Source organism: Etheostoma spectabile, chromosome 8 (genome assembly GCF_008692095.1).
Source record: "Etheostoma spectabile isolate EspeVRDwgs_2016 chromosome 8, UIUC_Espe_1.0, whole genome shotgun sequence".
NCBI classification, from domain to species: domain Eukaryota; kingdom Metazoa; phylum Chordata; class Actinopteri; order Perciformes; family Percidae; genus Etheostoma; species Etheostoma spectabile.
This window is the reverse complement of record NC_045740.1, coordinates 19,341,817-19,365,611: the sequence shown is the minus strand read 5'-3', so window position 1 is coordinate 19,365,611 and position 23,795 is coordinate 19,341,817. Positions and strand designations below refer to the sequence as shown.

Here is a 23,795-nt window from a genome sequence, read left to right as displayed (position 1 = left end):
GGGGGGGGGTGTTGTTCGAACCCACCTTGGCCTGGAGTGTCTGTACGTCTCTTGTGCTTCATTGGGACTTGGACTGAAGAGTCTTATGGTTGACTGAACCTGAGCACAGTGATGGGTTATCTACAGTGACATGTGTTATCACGCGTCTGTGTATTGTGACTCTTTGAATTCATATCTGAGAACCAGTTGGGAAAGCAGCACTCTACGTCTGCAGGGTGACTTCTGAAGAGTATTTCTGACATTTTTCCCACCAGACTGCCTTTAAATCATTCTTTGTTTGATGTTTTTTTTTACTTTTTATCACTGCTTTCTTGACATGATTAGGGGCTGAACCCCGGAGCCTGAACTGGACCAAAGAAAACTGCCAGTAATTCGGCCGTTGCATGACCTGATCATCACGTTTCTTGAATATATTTACACTCACATGTATATCTTGAAGGGGGGGACCCCAAATAGTCACGATGATTTGTTCTGAGGAGCCTGAATCAGCTTCCAATTTCAGTCAAATTGTTGTAGTGTCTGATCATGTGGTTATGAAACATGTTCAGGTGAACAGCACACGCAGCAGAAGGAATAAAAGCACAGCAACTGGTTTGAATTCTTTATACTGCACAGCTTTATCCAGCGGGCACTTTTTAAATAAGAGGCGGGCTGATGAGGAAAGTGGGGACAGGTGAGCGGGTGGGGGGAGCAGGAAGAGTCCGGGGGAGTGTGGTGGATGAAGATTGTGGAAGAAATGTGGCTGGAGAGGAGGGACAGAGAGACACAATGTCCCCCAGCCAGTTGGCCCGGGTGGTTTCCAACTGGGGGAAAGGGTTGTCAATGAGGACAACACCAGAGCCGAGTTCAGCCCAGACAAACAAAAATACAAAAACTGAAATGGGGGTGTGTTGAATACCTTGTTGTGTGCGCAAATGCTCTGCATTTTTGCACGTCTCTGCTGATAACCTGTGACACAGTCAACAAATGAGAGAAAGCATAACTCAAAGCTCGTTGCACACCTTTTCGAGGAAACATGTCGTTCAACCATGTAACGTTTTTAGGTTGAATGTTCCCCAGGTGTACCTGAAGCCTTGAAGAAACTGGAGACATATTCAGGTCTATACCTTAAGCATTGAAGAAACTGGAGACATATGCAGGTCTATACCTGAAGCATTGAAGAAACTGGAGACATATTCAGGTCTATACCTGAAGCATTAAAGAAACTGGAGACACATGCAGGTCTATACCTGAAGCATTGAAGAACTGGAGAACTATGCAGGTCTATAGCTGAAGCATGAAATAGAAACTGGAGACATATGCAGGTCTATACCTGAGCATTGAAGAAACTGGAGACATATGCAGGTCTATACCTGAAGCATTGAAGAAACTGGAGACATGCAGTCTAACCTGAAGCTTGAAGAAACTGGAGACATCAGGTCTAACCTGAAGCATTGAAGAAACTGGAGACATGCAGTCTATACCTGAGCATTGAAGAACCTGGAGACATATGCAGTGTCTAGCTATTAACCGAAGCATTTGAAGAAACTGGAGACACATGCGGTCTATACCTGAAGCTGAGAACTGGAGACACATGCAGGTCTATACTGAAGCATTGAAGAAACTGAGACATATGCAGTCTATACCTGAACGCTTGAAAACTGGAGCACATATGCAGGTCTATACCTGAAGCATTGAAGAAACTGGAGACACATGCAGGTCTATACCTGAAGCATTGAAGAAACTGGAGACACATGCAGGTCTATACCTGAAGCATTGAAGAAACTGGAGACACATGCAGGTCTATACCTGAAGCATTGAAGAAACTGGAGACATATGCAGGTCTATACCTGAAGCATTGAAGAAACTGGAGACATATGCAGGTCTATACCTGAAGCATTGAAGAAACTGGAGACACATGCAGGTCTATACCTGAAGCATTGAAGAAACTGGAGAACCATGCAGGTCTATACCTGAAGCATTGAAGAAACTGGAGACACATGCAGGTCTATACCTGAAGCATTGAAGAAACTGGAGACAAATGCAGGTCTATACCTGAAGCATGAAGAAACTGGAGACCATGCAGGTCTATACCTGACATTGAAGAAACTGGACACAGCAGGCTATACCTGACGCATGAAGAACTGGAGAGACATATGCAGGTCTATACCTGAAGCATTGAAGAAACTGGAGACATATGCAGGTCTATACCTGAAGCATTGAAGAAACTGGAGACACATGCAGGTCTATACCTGAAGCATTGAAGAAACTGGAGACACATGCAGGTCTATACCTGAAGCATTGAAGAAACTGGAGACACATGCAGGTCTATACCTGAAGCATTGAAGAAACTGGAGACATATGCAGGTCTATACCTGAAGCATTGAAGAAACTGGAGACACATGCAGGTCTATACCTGAAGCACTGAAGAAACTGGAGAGACACATGCAGGTCTATACCTGAAGCATTGAGAACACTGGAGACACATGCAGGTCTATACCTGAAGCATTGAAGAACTGGAACACGCAGGTCTATACCTGAAGCATTGAGAAAACTGGAGACACTATGCAGGTCTATACTGAAGCATTGAAGAAACTGGAGACACATGCAGTCTATACCTGAAGCAAGAAACTGGAGACATAGCAGGTCTATACTGAAGCATTGAAGAAACTGAGACACATGCAGGTCTATACCTGAAGCATTGAATAACTGGAGACATGTTCATGTCTATACCTGAAGCATTGAAGAAACGGAGACACATGCAGTCTATACCTGAAGCATTAAATAAACTGAGACAATGCAGTCTATACCGAAGCATTGAAGAAACTGGAGACATATGCAGGTCTTACCTGAAGCATTGAAGAAACTGGAGACATATGCGGTCTATACCTGAAGCATTGAAGAAACTGGAGACATATGCAGTTCTATACCTAGCATTGAGAACTGGAGACACATGCAGGCTATACCTGAGCATTGAAGAAACTGGAGACACATGCAGGTCTATAACCTTAAGCATTGAGAAACTGGAGACATATGCAGGTCATACCTGAAGCATTGAAGAAACTGGAGACATATGCAGGTCTATACCTGAAGCATTGAGAAACTGGGACACATGCAGTCTACTGACATTGAAGAACTGGAGACACATCAGGTCTATACCTGACATTGAAGAACTGGAGACACATGCAGGTCTAACCTGAAGCATTGAAGAAACTGAGACACATGCGTGTCCTATAACCTGAAGCATTGAAGAAACTGGAGACACATGCAGGTCAATAACCGGAGTAATGGAGATTAACTGTGTCTGTATCGGTGTGACCACTCAGCCTCTCCTTCTTCTCGTCTTACACTCAAAATTAGTATCATGCATCAACCCTCTGTCTAAGCATCAAGACGTTCCTCAGCTGCAGTATTAATCTAAATCAGTGTCTTGTAAGTGTATAGCTTTCATGACGATACAGTTCATTGTCACAAAGACAAAGAACAGTTCACAGAAAACCCTTGTGAAGGCGGTCGGGGCAGTGGAATGAGGGGGAGGTTTCTGAGAAATCAAAAGTGAAAATGGATCAAATCATACATGAATGATGTACACACAATAGACGGTGCCCTCCCCTCCCCTGCCTAAAGCATTTGTACACTACCGGAGATATTAGGCTTAGATATTAGGCTCATAGGTAAACCTCAGCAGTCCCTAAACGCATCAGAATATCGGAAGGAAAGAACACAAAATAACTGAAAACTAAAACTAATGTTGATAAGAATAAATAAATAATAAAAAGTAAGACTTATAATTACGCAGATCACGCAGTCATTGCAGATATTTCATTATAACATCAAGAAGAAGCAGGGCTATACGATTATTATTATACGCTAAGTCTGCTCTATTACAAACACTTTTAAAAAATTACCCAAAACATTACAAGATGAAAAAGGCAGTGGCATTACAAGATGGAAACGTAGACTAGAAGATCTGCCTAGCCGTCTATAACGCTGTCTCACTGTGGAGTTTTTCCAGCTCTTAACTTTAAATGTGCTCTTGTATGGTTGGATACATGATGGGCTAATGTAGAAAAAAAATGCATATTTTTCAGCTAAATAAAAAATACAGCAAACAACAATACTACAAAGAAGCAGTTTTAAAATCCTCAAAATCCATTAAATCTTGTGTTGTCTTCTCGTCAACCATGACCAAAAAAAACATTTGGTCACATTTTTTTCAACATTATAATCGCTTTTTCCGACATTTTTGTCACTCATTCAATGTTGTGGGTGCTTTTTTTGATATTTTTTTATTGTTGACATTTCCAGTGCTTATTTTGGACGGCCCATGTAAACGGGTCAAATTTGACCCAAGGACAATATGAGGGTTAAGTAACCAAATTTAAAGAAACCAGTGATCATTTATTTTACTTGTGAAGAACTCTGTGTGGAACAAGCCGCGTTAGTTTTCTGAAAATCTGGTTTAAAAGACACTTGAAAGACACATTTCATTTCTTCAGAATGGGTCAAATGTGACCCGAGGACATCACAAGGGTTAAAGGCTATTTACCTGTCTGAGTGTGCAAGTCAGTGATGATGAAAATGTATTTGTGTTTTATCATCACCTGTCTAACTGCTCCATTCCCCTCAGGTATCTCTGATGCATCTCACACGCACTGCCAACTATTTGTTCAGCTTGTTTATCCTGTTCACGGCTGGGAGAGTTGGAGCCCGCTGGCATCACATCGGGGCTCGGCTAGTCAGGAATCCATGGGTAATGTGTGTGTGTGTGTGTGTGTGTGGGGGGGGGGGGAGGATCACACTGTAAGAGGGGTACACATCAGGAAATGTGGCTATGAAATCACCTGAATGGATGATGTCATTCAGGTGAAATGCACACGCAACAGAAAGAAATTACAGGTTAAAATAAGACTGATACCTGGGAGTAAATTCACAAGCAATGTACAATGTACATATACTTTTTATCTCCACATATATATGATAGATAAATATCTCCAAATATATATCATATATATTGTATATATATATGGGATATATGCATGTATATATACATCTTTACATATAGTATATATGCATAAATATATACATATATACACATACAGTATAAGCATACATAAATATATAAACTTATACAGTAAACATACATACTGTACATTCATATATTAGATTTTTCTACCCTTAGAAACTAGGGCAGCAGTTTTCAGATTAAATTATGTGCTTACATAATTGCAAAAGGCTTCTCCAATGTTTTCTCCGTTTTTTTTTTAATTTTTTTTTTAAATTATATTAAATTATGAACAGAGTGTGTCTTTGAGACATCGGATGAAAGGTTGCTGACAATGGGCAATGTAGATGTTGCATTAAAGATCACCCCCCGCCACCCCCCACTCAGATCAGCTGGTATTCTGTCTATAACGGAGTGGAATGGAAATATGTAAGTGACCCCAGACTTTTGACCAATAACTTGTAAAATGTCAGGGTGGCTTTGTAAACAGAAGAAAGAACAAGGAACAACGTTTAGGACTCAAATCTCTCTTTCTCAAAGAAGTGATTCTCCAGCTTCAGATAGTGTGCAGCATCTTTAATCTTTTCCAAAACATGCATCAATAAAATCCTGACGTGAGACATTAGAAGTAGATGAGAAAGATGTCTGACTGTTCTGCCCTCAGCACCGCGGTCGGCTGGAGTCCGTCCTGAAGAGTCTTTTGAGGACGCGGAGCTGCAGGTACCCGGACAGCAGGATGACGAGGCTCTGGGTCGCCGACCACCAGGTGACGTAGTTGGAGTTGGACAGGAGCAGGTGGTGGTCCTTCCCTTTCCTCATGCGGGCGAAGTTGTAATGACGCCACATGTGGAAGATCTGATTCTGGAGCTTCTGCACGCTCTCCTACAGCAGACACGGTACACTCGGGTTTCATTTCAATTTCAATTTCAATTTTATTTATAGAATCAATTCATAACAAGAGTTATCTCGAGACACTTTACAGATAGAGCAGGTCTAGACCACACTCTAGAATTTACAAGGACCCAACAGGTCTAGTAGTTCCCTCCAGAGCAAGCAACAGTGGCAAGGAAAAACTTCCTTTTAGGCAGAAACCTAGCACAGACCCAGACCCAGACCCAGACCCAGACCCAGGCCCAGACCCTTGTTAGGCGGTGTCTGACGACCGGTTGGGGTTAGAATGAAGAGTCACAGTATGCAACAGGCTTTAGATGATATGTGGAAAATATTGTCACGTCCAAAAGTATGGGAGTACCTGTAGTTAGTCAAAAAATTATAATTAATAAATAAGTAGGTGAGGTGAGTCCCAGTCCTTCTTAACCCTGGGGTTGTCTTCACTCCGGGACCCTCTCTTGTCCCTTAGGTCAAACTGACCCGGGACTTATTTGGGGTTTTAAAAACAATTCTGAAATGAAATTTCACTTCATAATCTATTAAAAAATATTGTCAGCTGAGACAAGGGAATGCATCAGTCTCTACTAGAATACAATTAAAAATGGAAGTGGGGTTTTTTGTCATAAGGTTATAATTCATGTTAAAAATCCACTATGGAAACAACATAAGTGTCACAGGAAATAAGGTATTTTTTAATGAAAGTAGAGATGTGTACTTGCCACAGAGCGTTGGGTGGAATCAGTCATGTTATTTTTGGGAATTACAAAGAACACTGATATAGGACAACGGGTCCATTTGACCCGAGGACAACATGAGCACAACATGAGGACAACATGAGGGTTAAATCCCAGAGACAAATACCTCAATACCGGCCACGGTGCTGTTGAGGACCATCTCCCCCTCCTCCTCCTCTCTCTTCGAGTCCTCGAAGCCTTCGTAGATCACGCCAAAGTTCACAAAGACCCTGACGCCTCCGAACTGGTTGTTGTGGTTCCCAAGACACAACCGGTAGAAACCTGTTGGGAGGACGCTGCAGTTACACCTCACAGACGGAGTGTAGTTATTGAACGTATATATGTGTGTTTCTGATCGTCCTACCCGTCACCTCCGTCTGGAAGGTCATCTGCCCGACGGCCTCGTTCTTTGAAGCCACGAGAGCACCCTGGGGCGAGCTGACCGTCACAAACAGCCGGGGATCAGAGGCCATCCCCGTTACCCACTGGACCTGGGTCCACACATTAAGCAAGACCCCATGAGACCACCATCATGAGCTATAACTATTGTCTGTGCATCATAAAGCCTGATATATCGTACACAAACACAAAGGCACTTTAAAAATGTAAAGTTTGTAGAATCTAGGGCAGGAGTTGTCAACCTTTATCCCTCAAAGAGCCGTTTGGACCCGTTTCACACAGTAAAGGAAACACTGGGAGCCACAAAACCCTTTCTGAAATTTTAAATGAAATAACACTGCATGTAACGTTGGTTTTTTTTTGCCTTTGTGCGATGTATAACCAAACTATGCATACATTTAGCATACATTTTAGCATATTATTTAAGCAGTTGCACATTTTAGCATATTATTTAAGCATTTGCACAGTTTTGTTTTCCCATCCTGTACATATTGAAACATTTGGTCTTTTATTTTTATTCATATTATAATTTCATGTATATTGTATGTATGTATATGTTTCCTAGTATTTCATTTATATTTATATTCTGTGCTGTGTGACTGATTTTGCTGCTGTAACACCGTAATTTCCCATTTTTCTTGGGATCAATATCTATCTATCTATCTATCCATCTATACATCTATCTATCTATCTATCCATCCATCTATCTATCCATCCATCCATCCATCCGTCTATCTATCTATCTATCTATCTATCTATCTATCTATCTATCTATCTATCTATCTATCTCTCTCTCTCTCTATCTCTCTATCTATCTATCTATCTATCTATCTATCTATCTCTCTATCCATCCATCCATCCATCCATCCATCGTGTTACATTTATGAAATCAATGAACGACTGCAGGGAAAATGAAATAACATTTCTGCATGCAACAAAACAGTTTTAACTCAGAATAAAAGACGTTGGGTTGACGGTTTGGGGACATGTAGTGGTGATGTTGCAGATTGCAACCAACTGAAACTTGATCTGTGCAGGAGGACTAAGGCAGCTAATGCTTGAATGTGATTGGCCCTCTCTAGAGCCAGAGTTTGGTCTGTGCTAGAAACACGGCACACTCCCTGAAAAAAGGACCAGGGCCCCAGGAAGGGCTCCAGGCTTTAACCCTCATGTTGTCTTCATGTTGTCCTCATGTTGTCTCATATATGTCTGCAGTGTGCCTTGTAATGTGTCCTCATGGTTGTCCTACATCGTGTCCTCAGAGTTCGGTATGCCATTAATGTTGGTCCTATGGTAATCCAGAGTTGTCCTCATGTTGTCCTCCATGTTTGTCTTCATTATGCTTGTCCTCTGTTGCTTCATGTGTTCGTCCCCATGTTGTCCTCATGGTGTCCTCAGTGTTGTCATCTTGTTGTCTTCATGTTGTCCTCATGTTGTTCTCCATGTTGTTCATGCTGATACAACTAAAGAATGGCAACCCCCCCGTCCACCCATACATAATAATACATGGACTGCCCTACACGCACACCACATACCATGGACTGTCCCACACATACACCTATGTATATATCGTTATATTCTGTAAATCGAATCTGCCATTATTTATCTGATTATAAATCCGCTAATACAATATAATCCTTTTCTAACAAATCCTTTTACTAACTCCTCTGTATATTCTGTATAATCTGTGATAGACCTCCCATAGTATTATTTTACACTACATTTTATAGTCCCTTACAATATTTACTTTTTTGCTTATACATATAATTTATACTCTGTATAATCTGTATAATCTGGCAAGAGCTCCCATATTTATATTTATATATTTTACACAACATTTTAAAGTTCCTTACTATTACATTGCTGTATACATAAAAATTAATACAATATTTATACCTGTATAGCAATCTGGATAGATGGGATAATTTCGTTGCTTGTACTTGTGCAGGCAATGACAATAAAAGTTGAATTGATTGAATGAATGTTGTCCTCATGTTGTCCTATATCAATGTTCTTTTTAGTTCCCCAAAATAACATGATGATTCCAACGCTCTTTGCAAGTACAAATCTCAACTCATTAATTTGGGTCGTATTCAATTTTATAGCATTGTAAAACAAAGTGAAGTGTTGTTGAAGTAGTATTGAGTAAAAGTTGACATATTCCAGTCTGTGATTACATCAACATCATTCCTTTAATTTTAGTCTCAATAATTCCTATTTCTGCTTTTCTAACTCAAACATTAGGTATAATTCCTATAAAAGGTTTATTGACATAAATTCCAAAAGTAACTGTAAAACTAAAGTTAATAAGTTAGGTTCACGTAGTGTTGGAAACGTCAAAAAAAGTGACAAACATGGAAAAAAACATCAAAAGTGTTGAAAAAAGGGACAAAAACGTGAAAAAGTTAAAAACATCGATAAAAAGGATCAAAAGTGCACACTCCCTGGAAAAAGAAGGACCAGGCCCCCAGGAAGGGCTCCAGGCTTTAACCCTCATGTTGTCCCCATGTTGTCCTCATGTTGTCCTCATGTTGTCCTCATGTTGTCCCCATGTTGTCCTCATGTTGTCCTCATGTTGTCCTCATGTTGTCCCCATGTTGTCCTCATGTTGTCCTATATCAATGTTCTTTTGAATTCCCCAAAATAACATTGTGATTGATTCCACCCAGCGCTCTTTGCCAAGTACAAATCTCTACTTTCATTAATTTTGGGGCGTCTTATTCAATTTTATAGCATTTGAAAAAAGTGAGGAAGCGGCGCCGATCATCCAGGTGATGATTGGCTCCGTGATGGCTTCATGCTCAGCTGAGCAACTCTCATAGAAATGAACATGGCTCCTCAGACGCTCTATACAGTTCTGGATATACACCAACGAAGAGAATCCTATCTTTACGCAGACAAACAGCTCATTGCAAGCTTATGAAAACACAACAGTTCTTAGTATAAGTGGATTATAGACAAAACATAGCTCATATAACATTCCATTTCTTCCAGTAGATTGCCCTAAAGTATACTGGACCTTCAAGATATTATTACACATATCTTTATTTCTTGAAGGTATGAGAAAGCGTTGCACCCATTAATCCCATGGGAACACTGATAATTTTCATGTTTAAAAGTCAAACCGGTTGACATTGAAAGTGAGCGTGATTAGGCCTGAGGACGGAAGGAACACAGCCGCAGCAGCAAGCCTCACTGTGCATTCGTTTCATGACAGTAAACGTCAAATTACAAACATGTATCCATGCAGATAAGATGACAGCCATCGAGCAGGTGAAAACAGTGAAAACTCTCACCATGTACGTCAGGTAGAAGCTTCCACTCTGGTGAGCAAAGTGCCAGAAACACTCCATCCCCGCAGCAGGAACCTCCACCGCAAAGTCATACTGGTCCGACCCCCTGAAGAACCCCGAGTCCGCCTCATCCAGGGCCGGCTCGGACTTCCTGGTCCAGACACCCTGAGAGCCCAGCACCAGGAGCAGGGCGTTGAGCAGCATGACTGCAGGTCACCGTGGAGGAGGACGTGAAGGTGCCCGCTGCTTTTCAACTGTTGGTTCTTTTAGATATCAGCTGGAAAATAATCATTAACCACATCTGCAAACTCTCCGTCACAATGGCGCAGCGTTGATAAAACATCAATGGAACCACAGTTGTTCACTGGATTAGTTTTAGGTTTCATGAAACTCACTCAGTGCTTATTTGACATCAAGGTAATATACATGTTCCAGCGGCTGCATTATCCAGTTTTTACTTCTACCGGTAGCCTGGAAATCCCAAATCTGAAAGATTAAGGGTCTGGCATCGAGTAATAAAAGTCGTCCATCTCGAGGGGCACTAGCGCCGATAAAGGGTTTTTAAGGCCGATACTGATGTGAATATTTGGTTATTTCCAGAAACGTGTTATAAAACATAAACAGATTTCCCTAACATTAGTCATTTGTAGTTATTTATGAGTTCTCACTAAAATAATATGATAATAATTTGTTTTATTGTCACAACAGAACATCAAAATATGTTAAAGTTCTGATAAATAAAAGGTATTAAAAAAAAACAACATAACATTTGAAACATTTTTCTCACGTTTTTGACACTTTTTTTCAACACTTTTGATGTTTTTTCAATGTTTGTCACTTTTTTGGACGTTTTCAACACTACGTAACACTAACTTATTAACTTAGTTTTACAGTTAATTTTGGAATTTAAGGTCAATAAACCTCATTTATAGGAAATAGCAATAACTTTCTCTTCAATGTATTCTTTTTTCTTATTTTAATGATGTGCAACAGCTAATAATGCTCAAATTTTCCTTTACAGATTTACCACAGGAAGTCTAATTTTGACACACTGATCAGAAAAGACCCATTATGCACACTAAAACCTATATTTTATATTTATGTTGTACTATATGTGTGTGTCTGTGTGTATGTACCAGGTCTATAAGCTATTGGACACACCAGTAGGTATCCAACTAGGAGATTAAAAGGCTTTTTTGATGGTTTTGACCGTGTTAGACAGCACACACGGGGCATCTGCCGCACCGCGCGTCTGCTTGGCATCACATCGGGCATGGACACCTTCATTTCCTTCTGGATAAATAAAGTATGTCCATCTATCTGTCTATCTATCTATCTGATATCTGATAATTTATGGTAAATGTCTTTATATTGATGAATGTTCTTATTGTTGTTATTAGTTATTTTTTTCTTTTTTTTCTTGCTAAAACGGATAATGGAAATTTCAATTTCCGTGCGGAAGTCATCCCAAAAGGATTAATGAGGAGAAGTCTAAGTCTAAGCACGGCGCTCCGTCAGGTCACCGATGGTTGGAGGCTCAGTTACCCGAGAATAGGTGACTGTGCGCTGGGTACAGAGCACCGCGAGCTGCAGGTCATTTCGGACAGGGTTACGGTTAAGTTAAGCAAGAAAAAGTGAGTGAAAGTTAAGTTAAAAGGTACCACAACCACTAGTTGAGTTTAGGGAAAAGATCATTGTTAAAAGATCCTTAAAACACTCCCAACAAACACCTTTTCGTAGCATTTCAAACGCATGGTTCATGCGAACAGGTTGGAGGGGGACTCAGCAGGATTTAACCCTTGTGTTGTCCTCCCAGGTCAAAACTGAAAACTTTGACGCGTTTGAGAGGCTTTTTAAAACTTTTTTATGCTTTTTTTCCCCCAACATGTTCTTCGTTTTTGTAACTATGCCATCAGTATACTGTCCACGTCACTAACACCAATATATCACCACTAGTTTTACACTATTTTCTTTTTCAAATTCATGGTCAAGAAACCTCATTTATATGAAATTGTATAATTGTTTTGGTCTTTTGTCAAAGTCTTTTTTTTCAGGGGAAATAAAACGAAAAAGTAGTGAACTTGCAAGAAGTGTTACTATATGGAACCATCCATGTAATATTTGGACAAATTGGATGAAAGAATCCCAAATTTCTGATGTAGAAACCGTTAAAAACGGGTGAAATTTGACCCCAGGACAACAGGAGGGTTAAACCTGGCCACAGCTGCAGAAAACATCACAAACCGCTTGTAAAATGTAAATGTAATCATCTTGTAGTAGTGAAGTGTATTTATGCTGCATGAAGAAATACAAGTCAGGTACACAAACACAAACAACAGGAAGAAATCACAGCTTATTCACACCGCTGTGTCAGCAGCGAGGCTTCTCCTCCTCGGCGCTGGCCCTGGTGATGAAGAGTCTTTTGAGGAAGAGGAGCTGCAGGTAGCCGCAGGTGACGATGAGGAGGCTGAGAGCGACCGACCACCAGGTGATGTACCGCGAGTTGGACAGCAGCAGGAAGTGGTCGGCGCTGCTCCTCATGCGGCCAAAGTTGTAGTAGCGAAACATGTGGAAGACGTAGTACTCCACTTTGTGAGTCGTATGCTGCAACAACAGAAAATACAACAAGTATTACTTCTACTGTCATTACCCTTACAAATACTGCTGCCAGTACTACTAGCCTACCATTATTTATACTGACATTAGGACTACTACACTCACTACTACTGCTATATCTGCCATACTGCTACTGTTTAAATAACTGTCCACTTATAATAAATAACACAAGAGTTAGTACTACCTTGTAGGGTTGGGTATCTGCTGTGATGTCACGAATCGATTCGTTTCCAAGTCACAAAGTCCTGATTCAATTTCAATTAGGTTATGGAGACTTCAGTTACAACCATGGAAGTCCTCGAGTAGCCCACATGTTGACTGTACATTTGTCTTTTAATTGTTTTTAACCCTGTGTTTGTTGTTGTGTCTGTGACTCTTGCAGCTAAGTAAGTTGCTCAGTGTCCAAAGCAAATTTCTCCTTAGGGAGATCAATAAAAGTACTTTGACTTTGAAGTCCGAAGCTCAAATTTTGGAAAAGTGAAGCCCGTGCTGAAGCTCCTTAGAGCTAGGGCTGTAGTCAAGACCACCTTTGTCGAGTCCAAGTCAAGTCCAAGACCAGCTCAGACAAAAAGGTCTTATGCATGACAGTATCAAGACAATCAATTTGGGTTATTTGTTGATATAAATGCAAAAACAGTGTCAGAACACCCAGGATTTATGAGTACAGCCATTGCTCTTGATATCTTATGGTGAAATTAGGATAACGCTGGTGCGCTAACGTTAGCAAACGTAGTAGTAGTCTCTAGTATTAGTAGAGTAGTAACCTCTATGACGCTCAGCGTGTTGTTCAGGTCTTTGCCGGCCTCCTCTTTCTTCTTCTTCTCTTCATCCTGTCGCTTGGCGGGGTCCTGGTAGCCGTCGTAGTAAACGCCGAAGCTGAGGAAGACCTGCATGGTGCCGAAGCGGTTGTGGAAGTTGCTGAAACACATCTGATAGAAACCTGTAGATGTACACAACAAGAGAAACAGTGTTTGAAATACAAGGGGGACAGTTATTGATTTGACTTATGTATTTTATTAATAAAACGGACAAACAGGTCATGACACACAGAGCGAGTAAAGTGTTTTGCTATCTGCTTTTTTTTTTTTTACATTACGTGTTTTTTCTGCTCTATGCATTTCGGATTGTAAATAGACTTTTTTGTCTTTAATTGCATTTGCTTGTGTTGTGACAGTGTTGTTTACAGACAGACAGACAAAAAGACAGACAGACAGACAGACAGACAGACAGACAGACGGACAGACGGACGGACGGACGGACGGACGGACAGTCAGACAGTCAGACGGACAGATGGACAGACTGACCTGTTTCCTTGGCCTCAAAGTTGATCTGACCCTTGGCGTCATCGACGGTTGACACTAAGAGATTGCTGGGAGCGTTGACGGTGACAGACAGGTGTCTGTCATGGCCGACTCCCATCACCCACTGGACCTGCAGACAGACAGACAGAGTCAGACAGACAGACTCAGACAGACCGACGTCAAAATTTGGTTACATTTTTACACTTGGTTGAGAGAGAAAAGTGGGTGTTACGATTAAAAAAAAAAAAAAATGCGGACAGATCTTAGTGAATACATGGTGACATACATGAAGCATGAAGAGCAGAAAACATTTCCATAAATTCAATAAATCAATTCAATTTTATTTATAGTATCAATTCATAACAAGAGTTATCTGGAGACACTTTACAGATAGACCAGGTCTAGACCACACTCCAGAATTTACAAGGACCCAACAGGTCTAGTAGTTTCCTCCAGAGCAAGCAACAGGGCCACAGTGGAGAGGAAAAACTCCTTTTAGGAAGAAACCTGGGACAGACCCAGACCCAGACCCAGGCTCAGACCCAGACCCAGACCCAGGCTCTTGGTGGGCGGGGTCTGACGACCGGTTGGGGTTAGAATGAAGAGTGGCAATAACAGTCACAGAAAATAGTAGTTTTCATTGTTTGAGATTTGACTGGAGCTCTCTTAGTGATCTCCACAAGCTGTTTATCTTTAAAAACAGCCATGAAAGGAAATGCACATAATTTTAACATTTCCTTTTACACATTTTCTGAAAATCTGGTCAAAGGTTTGGGTCTAAAGTTGGATGGAAACTTGACTATTGATTATAGTGACTGCATGAGTTTGTATCTAATGCCACCATATGGCAAAGATGTCTACAACAAACAAATAAATTCCCATTAAATGTGGTGAAAACACTTTGCACATACAGTACAGTCAAAAATCTCATCTTACATCTTGATTTATAACATTTTTGCACCCAAACTGATGAACCATTTGACTCCCAATCACCCCATGGCCTTTCCATTTGGTGCTTCTCAATGTCCAAAATTACATTTACTCATGTCTATAAGTGAGCGGTCAGAAAATGACACAATGTTCTGCCAAAACTGTAACTATAATTTTTCTTACATCCAAAAATAATCTCATGTCAATGGAAATGTGTCGAGGCCTCGGTTGTTCTTACCATGAAGCTCAGGTAGAATCTCTCTCCGTGGTGAGCAAAGTGCCAGAAACACTCGAGCCCTGCAGCAGGAAGCACCACAGAGAAGTCGTACTGGTCGGAGCCCCAGAACAGCTGCTGGTCTGTTATGTTGGGGTGGGGGTTTGTCAGGGGCCCGCCGTGAACCGGACCCCAGAACCCAAGGACAAGAAACAAGCAGAAAATCCTAAACAACATGTCTGAACACACAGAGAGCTCTTCTCGTAATGAAAAGGTGTAGGTAGAGTCTGTGTGGAGAGACCAAGAAATGATTAACTGGCACCAACACGTTGCCTCCGTCAGTGGGAAAACTGGGCGGCTGTTACAGATGCAGTCACTCAGATCTGAGATAAATAACTGGTCACCCTGCAGGAGGAGTAAAAGAAGGAATAAAAAAGCCTGACCACACAGGGCCAAATACACTCTCAGTCCGATGATAATCAAACAAGAAGAAGCCGGACATTTGCATGGAAAAGCACAAATAAAAAGTCCGGAAGCGGTGGAAAAGTCTAATTTACACGGCTGCATGTGAAGAGGAATATTAGTGCATGATTCATTAATCATTTAAACAGCTTTGTCAGAATATATTGTCTTTTTTGGAATAGGGAAAGTGTTACGTGCATGTAAAGGTAGTCAGTGTTTTTCCTCCTGTGTGGACAGTCAAGTGGCGTCTCAGAGTGCTGTGCCGTGCAAATCTTTTACCACAAACAGAACAACTGAAGGACTTCTCCCCTGTGTGGACAGTCAAGTGTTGTTTCAGATTTCCCTTTTGTGCAAATCTTTTACCACAAACTGAACAACTAAATGGCTTCTCACCAGTGTGGATTCTCATGTGACTAACCAAACTGCCGGTCTCACAGAAACTTGTTTGACAAACTGAACAGGTGAAAACCTTTCCTTCTGAATGAATTCTCATGTGATTCTTTAAGGAGTTCTTTAGGGGGTACCTTTTACCACAAACTGAGCAACAAAATGGTTTCACTCCTGTTTGGACTCCAGTGTGTTTCTGCAGATGTTCCTCGTGGCCAAAGCTTTCAGCACACTCTGAGGAGCCAACGGATGTTTTTCTAGTATTACATCCAATATTACTTACAGGTTCTTCATTGTTTTGCAGAGAGTTTAAAACTGACTGAGGTTCCCTGGAGTTCCCCCAATCCTCACTGTCATTAGTCTCCGATTGAGAGGAGTCTGAGGTCTTGTCATAGGTGGCTGGTTGTAAAGGACTATCTGGATTTGTGTTCCTGGCTGGTTCTGGTCCTGTTCTCCCTGCCGCTCTGTTCTCCTCAGTTTGGCCTTCATGTAAGCAATGAGCTTTCTCTTCATCATCTTCTTCTTCACTCTTCACAGGGACAGAAGTGAACGGGAAAAGGATATCAGCCTCCTCCAGCCCTTGAAGCTGCTCTCCCTCCTGACGGGTCCAGAGTTCCTCCTGCTCCTCTTTAATGTGTGGGGGGTCTGGGTCCTCCTGGTCCAGACTGGAGCTCCACTCCTGCTGCTCAGGAGGAACCTCTTCTTTAACCACCAACAGCTGCTGGACATCTGTGGAGAATAATGAAATACATGCACGTGATTTAGAAACTGTAATGTAGACAATAAAACTAAAGTTAAACTAATAAAGGTTAATCATAAAAAATGTGCTTTACAAACAGATTCTATGCAAACAAGACCATATCTTTAAACACTTTCTTCTCTAACAAGAAACCACGCCTTTTAAGGATTTTTCTAGGACAGCAGCTACAGACTGGTTTCATTATCGATTACTGGTTTAATCCATCAGTTGTCCAAAAACATGACATGAAAAGCTCACCATCTGAGGAAAAAAGCAGTAAAAATTGTTAAGGACCTAGGTGACCTTGAGGCTTGGTAAAAGTCCTTTGAGTGTTACTAAGAAGGACCACTTTAAAAAAGTGAGTGAGCTCAGTTTGGACAGGGACCAAGTCCCAATGGAGAGAGCCTTGGGGCTCCAATGGTGTATAGGAAGTGACACCTTGGATTCCTGCATGGACTGCAAATAGATGTAAACTTGGAGTATTTCATGAAGTTAGCTCAGTGTATGATCCCTTAAGGTACCTTACACCAGTTACTCTTCTAGCCAAGCACATTTTACAGAATACAGGATGAAGAAATTCTGCAATTTGCTAATGCCAGTGAGGATAAGTATGGCATGGTTGCACACCTGAGGTTACAGAATTAACAAGGTTACTTTCCTTATTAAGTGTCCCCACTGCTGCTGTCATACCCTTTTTATCCCACTTAGTGCGCTTGGCGGTGCAGTAACCCCCCTCCGAGAAGTCAAATCACCAAAACACACCACCCCAATGACCTCACTGTCAATGGGGAAGCACCAGCATAGCTCAATGGTAGAATTTCTTTCAGTTTTCATTTGAACACACAAAATCGGAAAAACCAAGTTATTTATATGATCCATTTTTTTATTTAGGTTTAGAAAACGAGTATTGAGAAAACTGGTCATTTTATGATTTTTGGTTTTATTTTGAAAAACAAATGAACCAACAATTCACAGATTCAAAACATGTGCCATGTTTCCTAAGCAACACACCGCCAAGTAACCTCAGATGCAGTTATGATGAAAACATAGGCGGATGTTTCAGCTGTTTGTTATCCTTCGTTAAACAGAACTTGAACAGATTTCTTGAGTGGTTTTTAAAATTGATCTAGAAAACATATGTAGATTAAACAGAAAGCATGAGAAAATATTCACATTCTGAAACAAAGTTGATGCACATCAGAACAAGGAAACTGGAACTTAAATATTTGCTGAATTTTGCTGAAAACTATGCCCAAACAAGTTCAGCTGGGCAGAACCTGAGGGACTCCCGCTTAGCGTCACAAAAGCAAAAAGGACAAAAGGGACTCCCTCATCCCAATCCTTCTCGGTATCATAATACTGGGTTAACATTGATTTGAGAGCTTGATGCCACCGATCAAGTGCACATTATGATTTTGGGGGATACTGCGTGGAACACTCCCAATGCCTGCAATGTTTGTGTGAAGATTTTAGAGAGAAAGTGAGTTCCTCGATCAGTCAGCACCACTTTTGGCAGCCCAAAAGGTGGTAAAGAGCTAGTTTACGCTCTAATGACAGCCGCTGCAGTGATTTTCCTCAACGAAATCGCCTCCAGAAAGACTGACGCACACATTATCCTCATCAGGAACTCATTCCCTGACTTTGTTTGCGGCAACGGGCCCACACAGCCAAAGATGACACGTTAAAAATACACCCTGACAGCTGAAATAGGAAGCAAAGGAGCGGGAGGCACTACTTAACTCATCTTACCCACAAATTGGCAGGTGTAGCAGCAAAATAATAAGAGTGATCAAAGGAGAGGCGGAAACAGTCCAGCTGATCCCTCAAACCTAACCCTTCTGAAGAAGCTGTTTTACAGCTTAGCAATTAAAACCAGACAATTGGCACCTACAACAAAGCACGCGCGCGCGCGCACACACACACACACACACACACACACACACACACACACACACACACACACACACACACACACACCACAAAAAGACAACAGCAGCTTCAATTATTTCTGATGCCTAGCACAAATGAGTAAATTCTTTATCAAAACTTAATCCACATTAAATCAAAATGATTTCTCCCGTGTGGACACTCAAGTGTTGTTTCAAATGTCCCTTCTGTGTAAATCTTTCACCACAAACTGAACAGCTAAATGGTTTCTCTCTTGTGTGGACAGCCAGGTGTTGTTTCAGATTTCCCTTTTGTGTGAATCGTTTACTACAAAATGAACAACTAAATGGTTTTTCCCCAGTATGGATCGCCATGTGTTTTTTCAGATTCCCCTTTTGTGTGAATGTTTTACTACAAACAGAACAACTAAATGGTTTATTGCCTTTGTGGACAATCAAGTGTTGTCTCAAATTTTGCTTTTGTGCAAATTGTTTACTGCAAAGTGAACAGTTAAACTGTTTCTCCCCTGTGTGGATTGTCATGTGTTTAACCAAAGTGCTTCTGTTACTGCATACCAGTTCACAGACTGGGCAGGAGGAAAGAATTCCTTCTGAATGAAGTCTCATGTGGGCCGTTAAAGTCTTGTTCAGAAAGAATCTTTTACCACAAACTAAGCAACAAAACGGTTTCCCTCCTGTTTGGACCCCAGTGCGTTTCTTCAGAGGTTCCTCATCACTTCCAGGTCCTTCATTGTTCTGCAGAGGGTTTGAACCTGACTGAGAGTCCTCCCAGTCACCACTGTCATCAGTCTCAGATTCAGAGGAGTCTGCAGTCTTGTCATGAGTAGCTGGTTGTAAAAGACTATCTGGATCTGAGTTCCTGGCTGGTTCTGGTCCTCCCCAGTCCTCTCCATCAGCTCCAGTTCTCTCTGCCTCTCTGTTCTCCTCAGTTTGGCTTTCATAAAGCTGTGAGGACTGAGCTTTCTCTCCATCTTTTTCACTCTTCACAGGGACAGAAGTGAACGGGAACTTGATATCAGCCTCCTGCAGCCATTGAAGCTGCCCTCCCTCCCGACTGGTCCAGAGTTCGCCCTGTTCCACTTTAACATTCATGGGCTCAGGGTCCTCCTGGTCCAGACTGGAGCTCCACTCCTGCTGCTCAGGAGGAACATCTTCTTCAACCACCAACAGCTGCTGGACGTCTGAAGAGAATAGTGGAATACACGCACATGATTATAAATCGTAATGTTGTGTTACCATTCCATGTTAAGCCATAGTTAGTAGTTCAGAATGAACCTCAACTTAACCAACTACAATAGTAAAAACTTGTTTACATAAGAAGTTGCAGAATGTGAAGTAGCGTAGACCTCTTGCAGCTCTCCCTGCTCTGTAGTGCCCATCCCATCAGGCTAGCACGGGAATGCAGTGCCTTCATACAGTAACATTTACGAGTACCAACCATTTATTTTCTCACGATGGCACAAACAAATCCACATTTGAAATTGCCCGTGCACAAGCCAAAGCCAAGAGAGCCGCACTCCTGGCGCGTGAAGCAAAGATGAAAAAGAAACATGCACTTCAGAACCGCAAACAAATGCAACAAGTGGAAACTAATGCTGAGATTGAAGCCTCAGTTGCAGAAACTGCAGTTTTGCAAGCATTTTTAGACCGGGATCTTATTTTGAGAAGCAAAGGACCAAAGCAACAACTGTCATTCCTGATGAAAAGATCACAGAGGAGTGAAAATGTTGGACATGCAAATAATCATAATTCCACTCTACAGATTCCCTACAGGCAAATGTTAGCAGCAATTGTTACACTGAAAACGGTCCCACAGGATGAGTTGTGTGGTGAAGAGAATCGGTTCCACATGCAAAGGAAACTTGGGGTTGTTTTTGAGCGGAGTTCAAAAGAACCTCAACAAATGACCGACTTCTGCAGTGCCCGAAACTTACAAGATCCTTAATAGGAGTGCTCCTATGATTAAGTCATAAAAACCTTGTATTTATGTCTAATGTAAAGTCCATGTTTTGCCAAGTTGAAGTGGCAAAGGAAAACAAGGACTTTCTTTGATTCCTATGGTGGCCCGATGGAGATTGGATCAACAATGCTACAGAACGACTGCATGATAAACAGGTTTTGAGGAAGACTGCAGCTTTCCGGACATAACTTACACTACATAGAAAATTCTCTGTGGATGACAGTCTGAAAAGCACACCATCTGTGGAAAAACCAGTACAAATTGTTCCTTGGTGTCCTTTGCTGGAAAGGCGGCTATCATCTTACACAGTTGATCAGCAACAATCGCAAAGTCCTGCGAGCTATTCCTAAGAAGGACTCCCAACTCCCAATAGAAAGAGCCCTGGGGCTCCAGTGGCGTATGGAGAGTGACACCTTCGGTTAGTCGTCCAGCCAAGCACATTTTACAGAATATGTGCAGAATGAACTATGGCTGGGATGAAGAAATTCTGCAAGTCCTAAGACAACAATGGATCCGTCGGTTGACCGACCTGAAAGGGCTTTTAATGTCACGAGTGAACAGGTGTTTGAAACCATGTGACCCTGGACCCCCTGTCCACACCCAGTTGCACCACTTTGCTGATGCCAGTGAAGGATCCTATGACATGGTACCAAACTAGTCCCCACTCCTCGTTTGGAGTCAACTGCCACTGTGTTGTCTGCTCGGGTAGACAAGATGGTGAAAGAAGAATTACAGCCTTCCATTGGATGAACCGTGTTTCTGGACTGACAGCACACCAAGTCTTGAAATACATCAACAATGAGAACAAAAGATTCGGAACATTTGGTTGGGAGGCATTGAACACAACACTGTCTTTTGTGAAGCTAAAGCTAACTTATGAACCCTTTACCAAATTCTACGCAGGTCCTAATGACAAAAAAACATCTTATCACATCTTAAAGGGAAACCAAGTTTGACTCCAAGAGTCTTTGATCAAGAAAAAGAAGAAGGAAACGTACAGTACATTTCGGAAAAACAATATTAAAACAAAAACAATATCTTGCTTCATTCCAGGAAAGACAAAGGTGGAGACGTATCGATCGCAGATACCAAAGCACCTTAAATTCCTGCATAATCACAAAAGTAACCAAAACCTTTCCTGACATATCAGGCATGGTTAGATCGGTCTAAAATCCAAATAAAGACAAATGCTATTGATAGACCAGTGACCAAGCGGTTCTGTTGTTTACCTTAATTACAAGGTAAGTTTACATTTTTGAAAATTAATTAACCCTTGTATGGTCTTCAGGTCAAATTGACCCATTTCAAATTTTATTCAACCAGAAAAATGGAACAAGTTACATTTTTTCTACCTGTAAATCAACGGCCTTTCCTTATTTCCTGTGATAAACATGTATTCCTGACTCAATTCTGAACGTTATTCTGAATATGACACTTGTGTTTTTCCATAGTGGATTTTTAACATGAATTATGACCTTATGACACAAAACAAACCCCACTTCCATGTTTAATAGTGTGCTAGTAGAGACTGATGCATTCCCTAAACATAGATGTTATCTCAGCTGTTTGATATTGAGATAAAGACAACATTTGTTAATAGATTATGAAGTAAAAATTGTTTTTTTAAAAACCCCAAATAAGTCACAGGTCAATTTGACCCGAGGGACACGAGAGGGTCCCGAAAGTGAAGACAACACGAGGGTTAATTAGATGAACTTTTTTTTTATGGCTCCATGTTTTGTATATCAATAAAGAAACAGAGGCTGTTCGGTGTTGGGGGTTGGAGCCTTTTCACTGGTACCAGTGTGAGACGCCGGGGGGAGCCATAGTTTACCAAGTGCAGACTAATTGGCATGTGCGTGCCGACAAACTGCCTGGGAGCTCCTCCCGTTCAATCAGGGGTGAACCAGGTGGAACAAATCTTCCAGGCAATCTGGGCGTGCCAGTACCTGGCTCTGTTGTTGTCTTCAAACCGCAGTGGAAGGAGCATTGATAGCACTCACAAGACCAAGGAAACGTCATCTTTGTGAACAAGGTGATTGTGCCAGACCAAGCCCTCCACAAAACTGTGAAGGACAGCCGGTAAGCGCCATACTGGCCATGTTTGGCTAGATTGATTTAAGCAGTGCAGTGCTAAGGATGCTCTGGAAAAAAAACACAGACTTTTAACTTTTTTGTTGACTTGGATAGGACTTTTTTGCAGTGGTATTCGCAACTTGAAATGTTGTTTTGGTTTTATCAAACAAGTGGGGTATAAAGGAAAAGTTAAGGAAGCCAAATTAATTGTTTGACAAAGAATGTGTTTGAAATGGTCAAAAGTAATTTAAATGTTGTGGACATCTTAACTATAAAAATAAAAAGGTATTTGGCTAAAGATACTTGGTTAAAAGACAAGAAAACATACAGTTTGAAAATTAAAATACCACCAGATGTTTGTTTTGGTACAACATATCTAGTAATACCTGATAATAATTCTTTACTAGAACAATACGGCTTAAAACTAATGATTAGGAAATAAATTGAATTTTGTACTATTAAAGAATATTTTGTATTGCATTTGGCTAAAATATGAATTTGGTTAAAAATGTACTGACTCTTATTTAATTTAAAATGGTGGGTATTTATTTTGATTACATTTGTTTAAAATTGGAACAGTTTATAATAGCAGTAATGCGTTTTTATCTGTGTTAAACGAGAACAATTTTGTGTATTTAATTTGGCTTTCAACTCGGATGATAATTTTGTATTTGTCGTCTCTCTCTTTTGAGGTTTTTCACCTGTTTACTGCCCACCAAGGAATGGTTAATAAAAGACAAACGACTGATCCCATGGCTGTTTATTGAGTGAAATCCAGTTGAACTCTTCATGTGGAGGGACTGTCCTTTTCAAGTGGGGAATTGCACAAATAATACATCAGAACTTGACGATGTGCGTGGCACACATCTAAGTTGACAGTTTATTGACCGTGGAAATGTGAG

General features: G+C 41.1%; 3 protein-coding genes across 3 annotated transcripts in view; all 3 read right to left on the bottom strand.

Annotated features, from left to right (window-relative positions):
* Positions 1-5,418: 5,418 nt before the first annotated feature.
* LOC116693789 (transmembrane emp24 domain-containing protein 6) lies at positions 5,419-10,555 on the bottom strand. Its single transcript, XM_032523023.1, has 4 exons — positions 10,305-10,555; positions 6,974-7,100; positions 6,737-6,891; positions 5,419-5,866 (listed from the first exon to the last, which is right to left on the bottom strand). Exons 1-4 carry the CDS (start codon positions 10,503-10,505, stop codon positions 5,645-5,647), a joined length of 705 nt encoding a protein of 234 aa, XP_032378914.1. The 5' UTR covers positions 10,506-10,555; the 3' UTR covers positions 5,419-5,644.
* Positions 10,556-12,616: 2,061 nt separating this feature from the next.
* LOC116693769 (transmembrane emp24 domain-containing protein 6) lies at positions 12,617-15,967 on the bottom strand. The gene is made up of 4 exons (XM_032523000.1): positions 15,387-15,967; positions 14,222-14,348; positions 13,682-13,857; positions 12,617-12,905 (listed from the first exon to the last, which is right to left on the bottom strand). The coding sequence occupies exons 1-4, from the start codon at positions 15,963-15,965 to the stop codon at positions 12,672-12,674; spliced, it is 1,116 nt and encodes a 371-aa protein (XP_032378891.1). The 5' UTR covers positions 15,966-15,967; the 3' UTR covers positions 12,617-12,671.
* Positions 15,968-16,379: 412 nt separating this feature from the next.
* Positions 16,380-23,795, bottom strand: part of LOC116693343 (proline-, glutamic acid- and leucine-rich protein 1) — a 12,482-nt gene continuing 5,066 nt past the window's right edge. Inside the window, exons 3-5 of the mRNA XM_032522249.1 lie at positions 19,950-20,038; positions 16,495-16,854; positions 16,380-16,445 (exon numbers count right to left, since the gene is read on the bottom strand). Of these exons, the coding sequence (XP_032378140.1) occupies positions 16,380-16,445; positions 16,495-16,854; positions 19,950-20,038 (515 nt within the window). The remainder of the gene's footprint in view (positions 16,446-16,494; positions 16,855-19,949; positions 20,039-23,795) is intronic.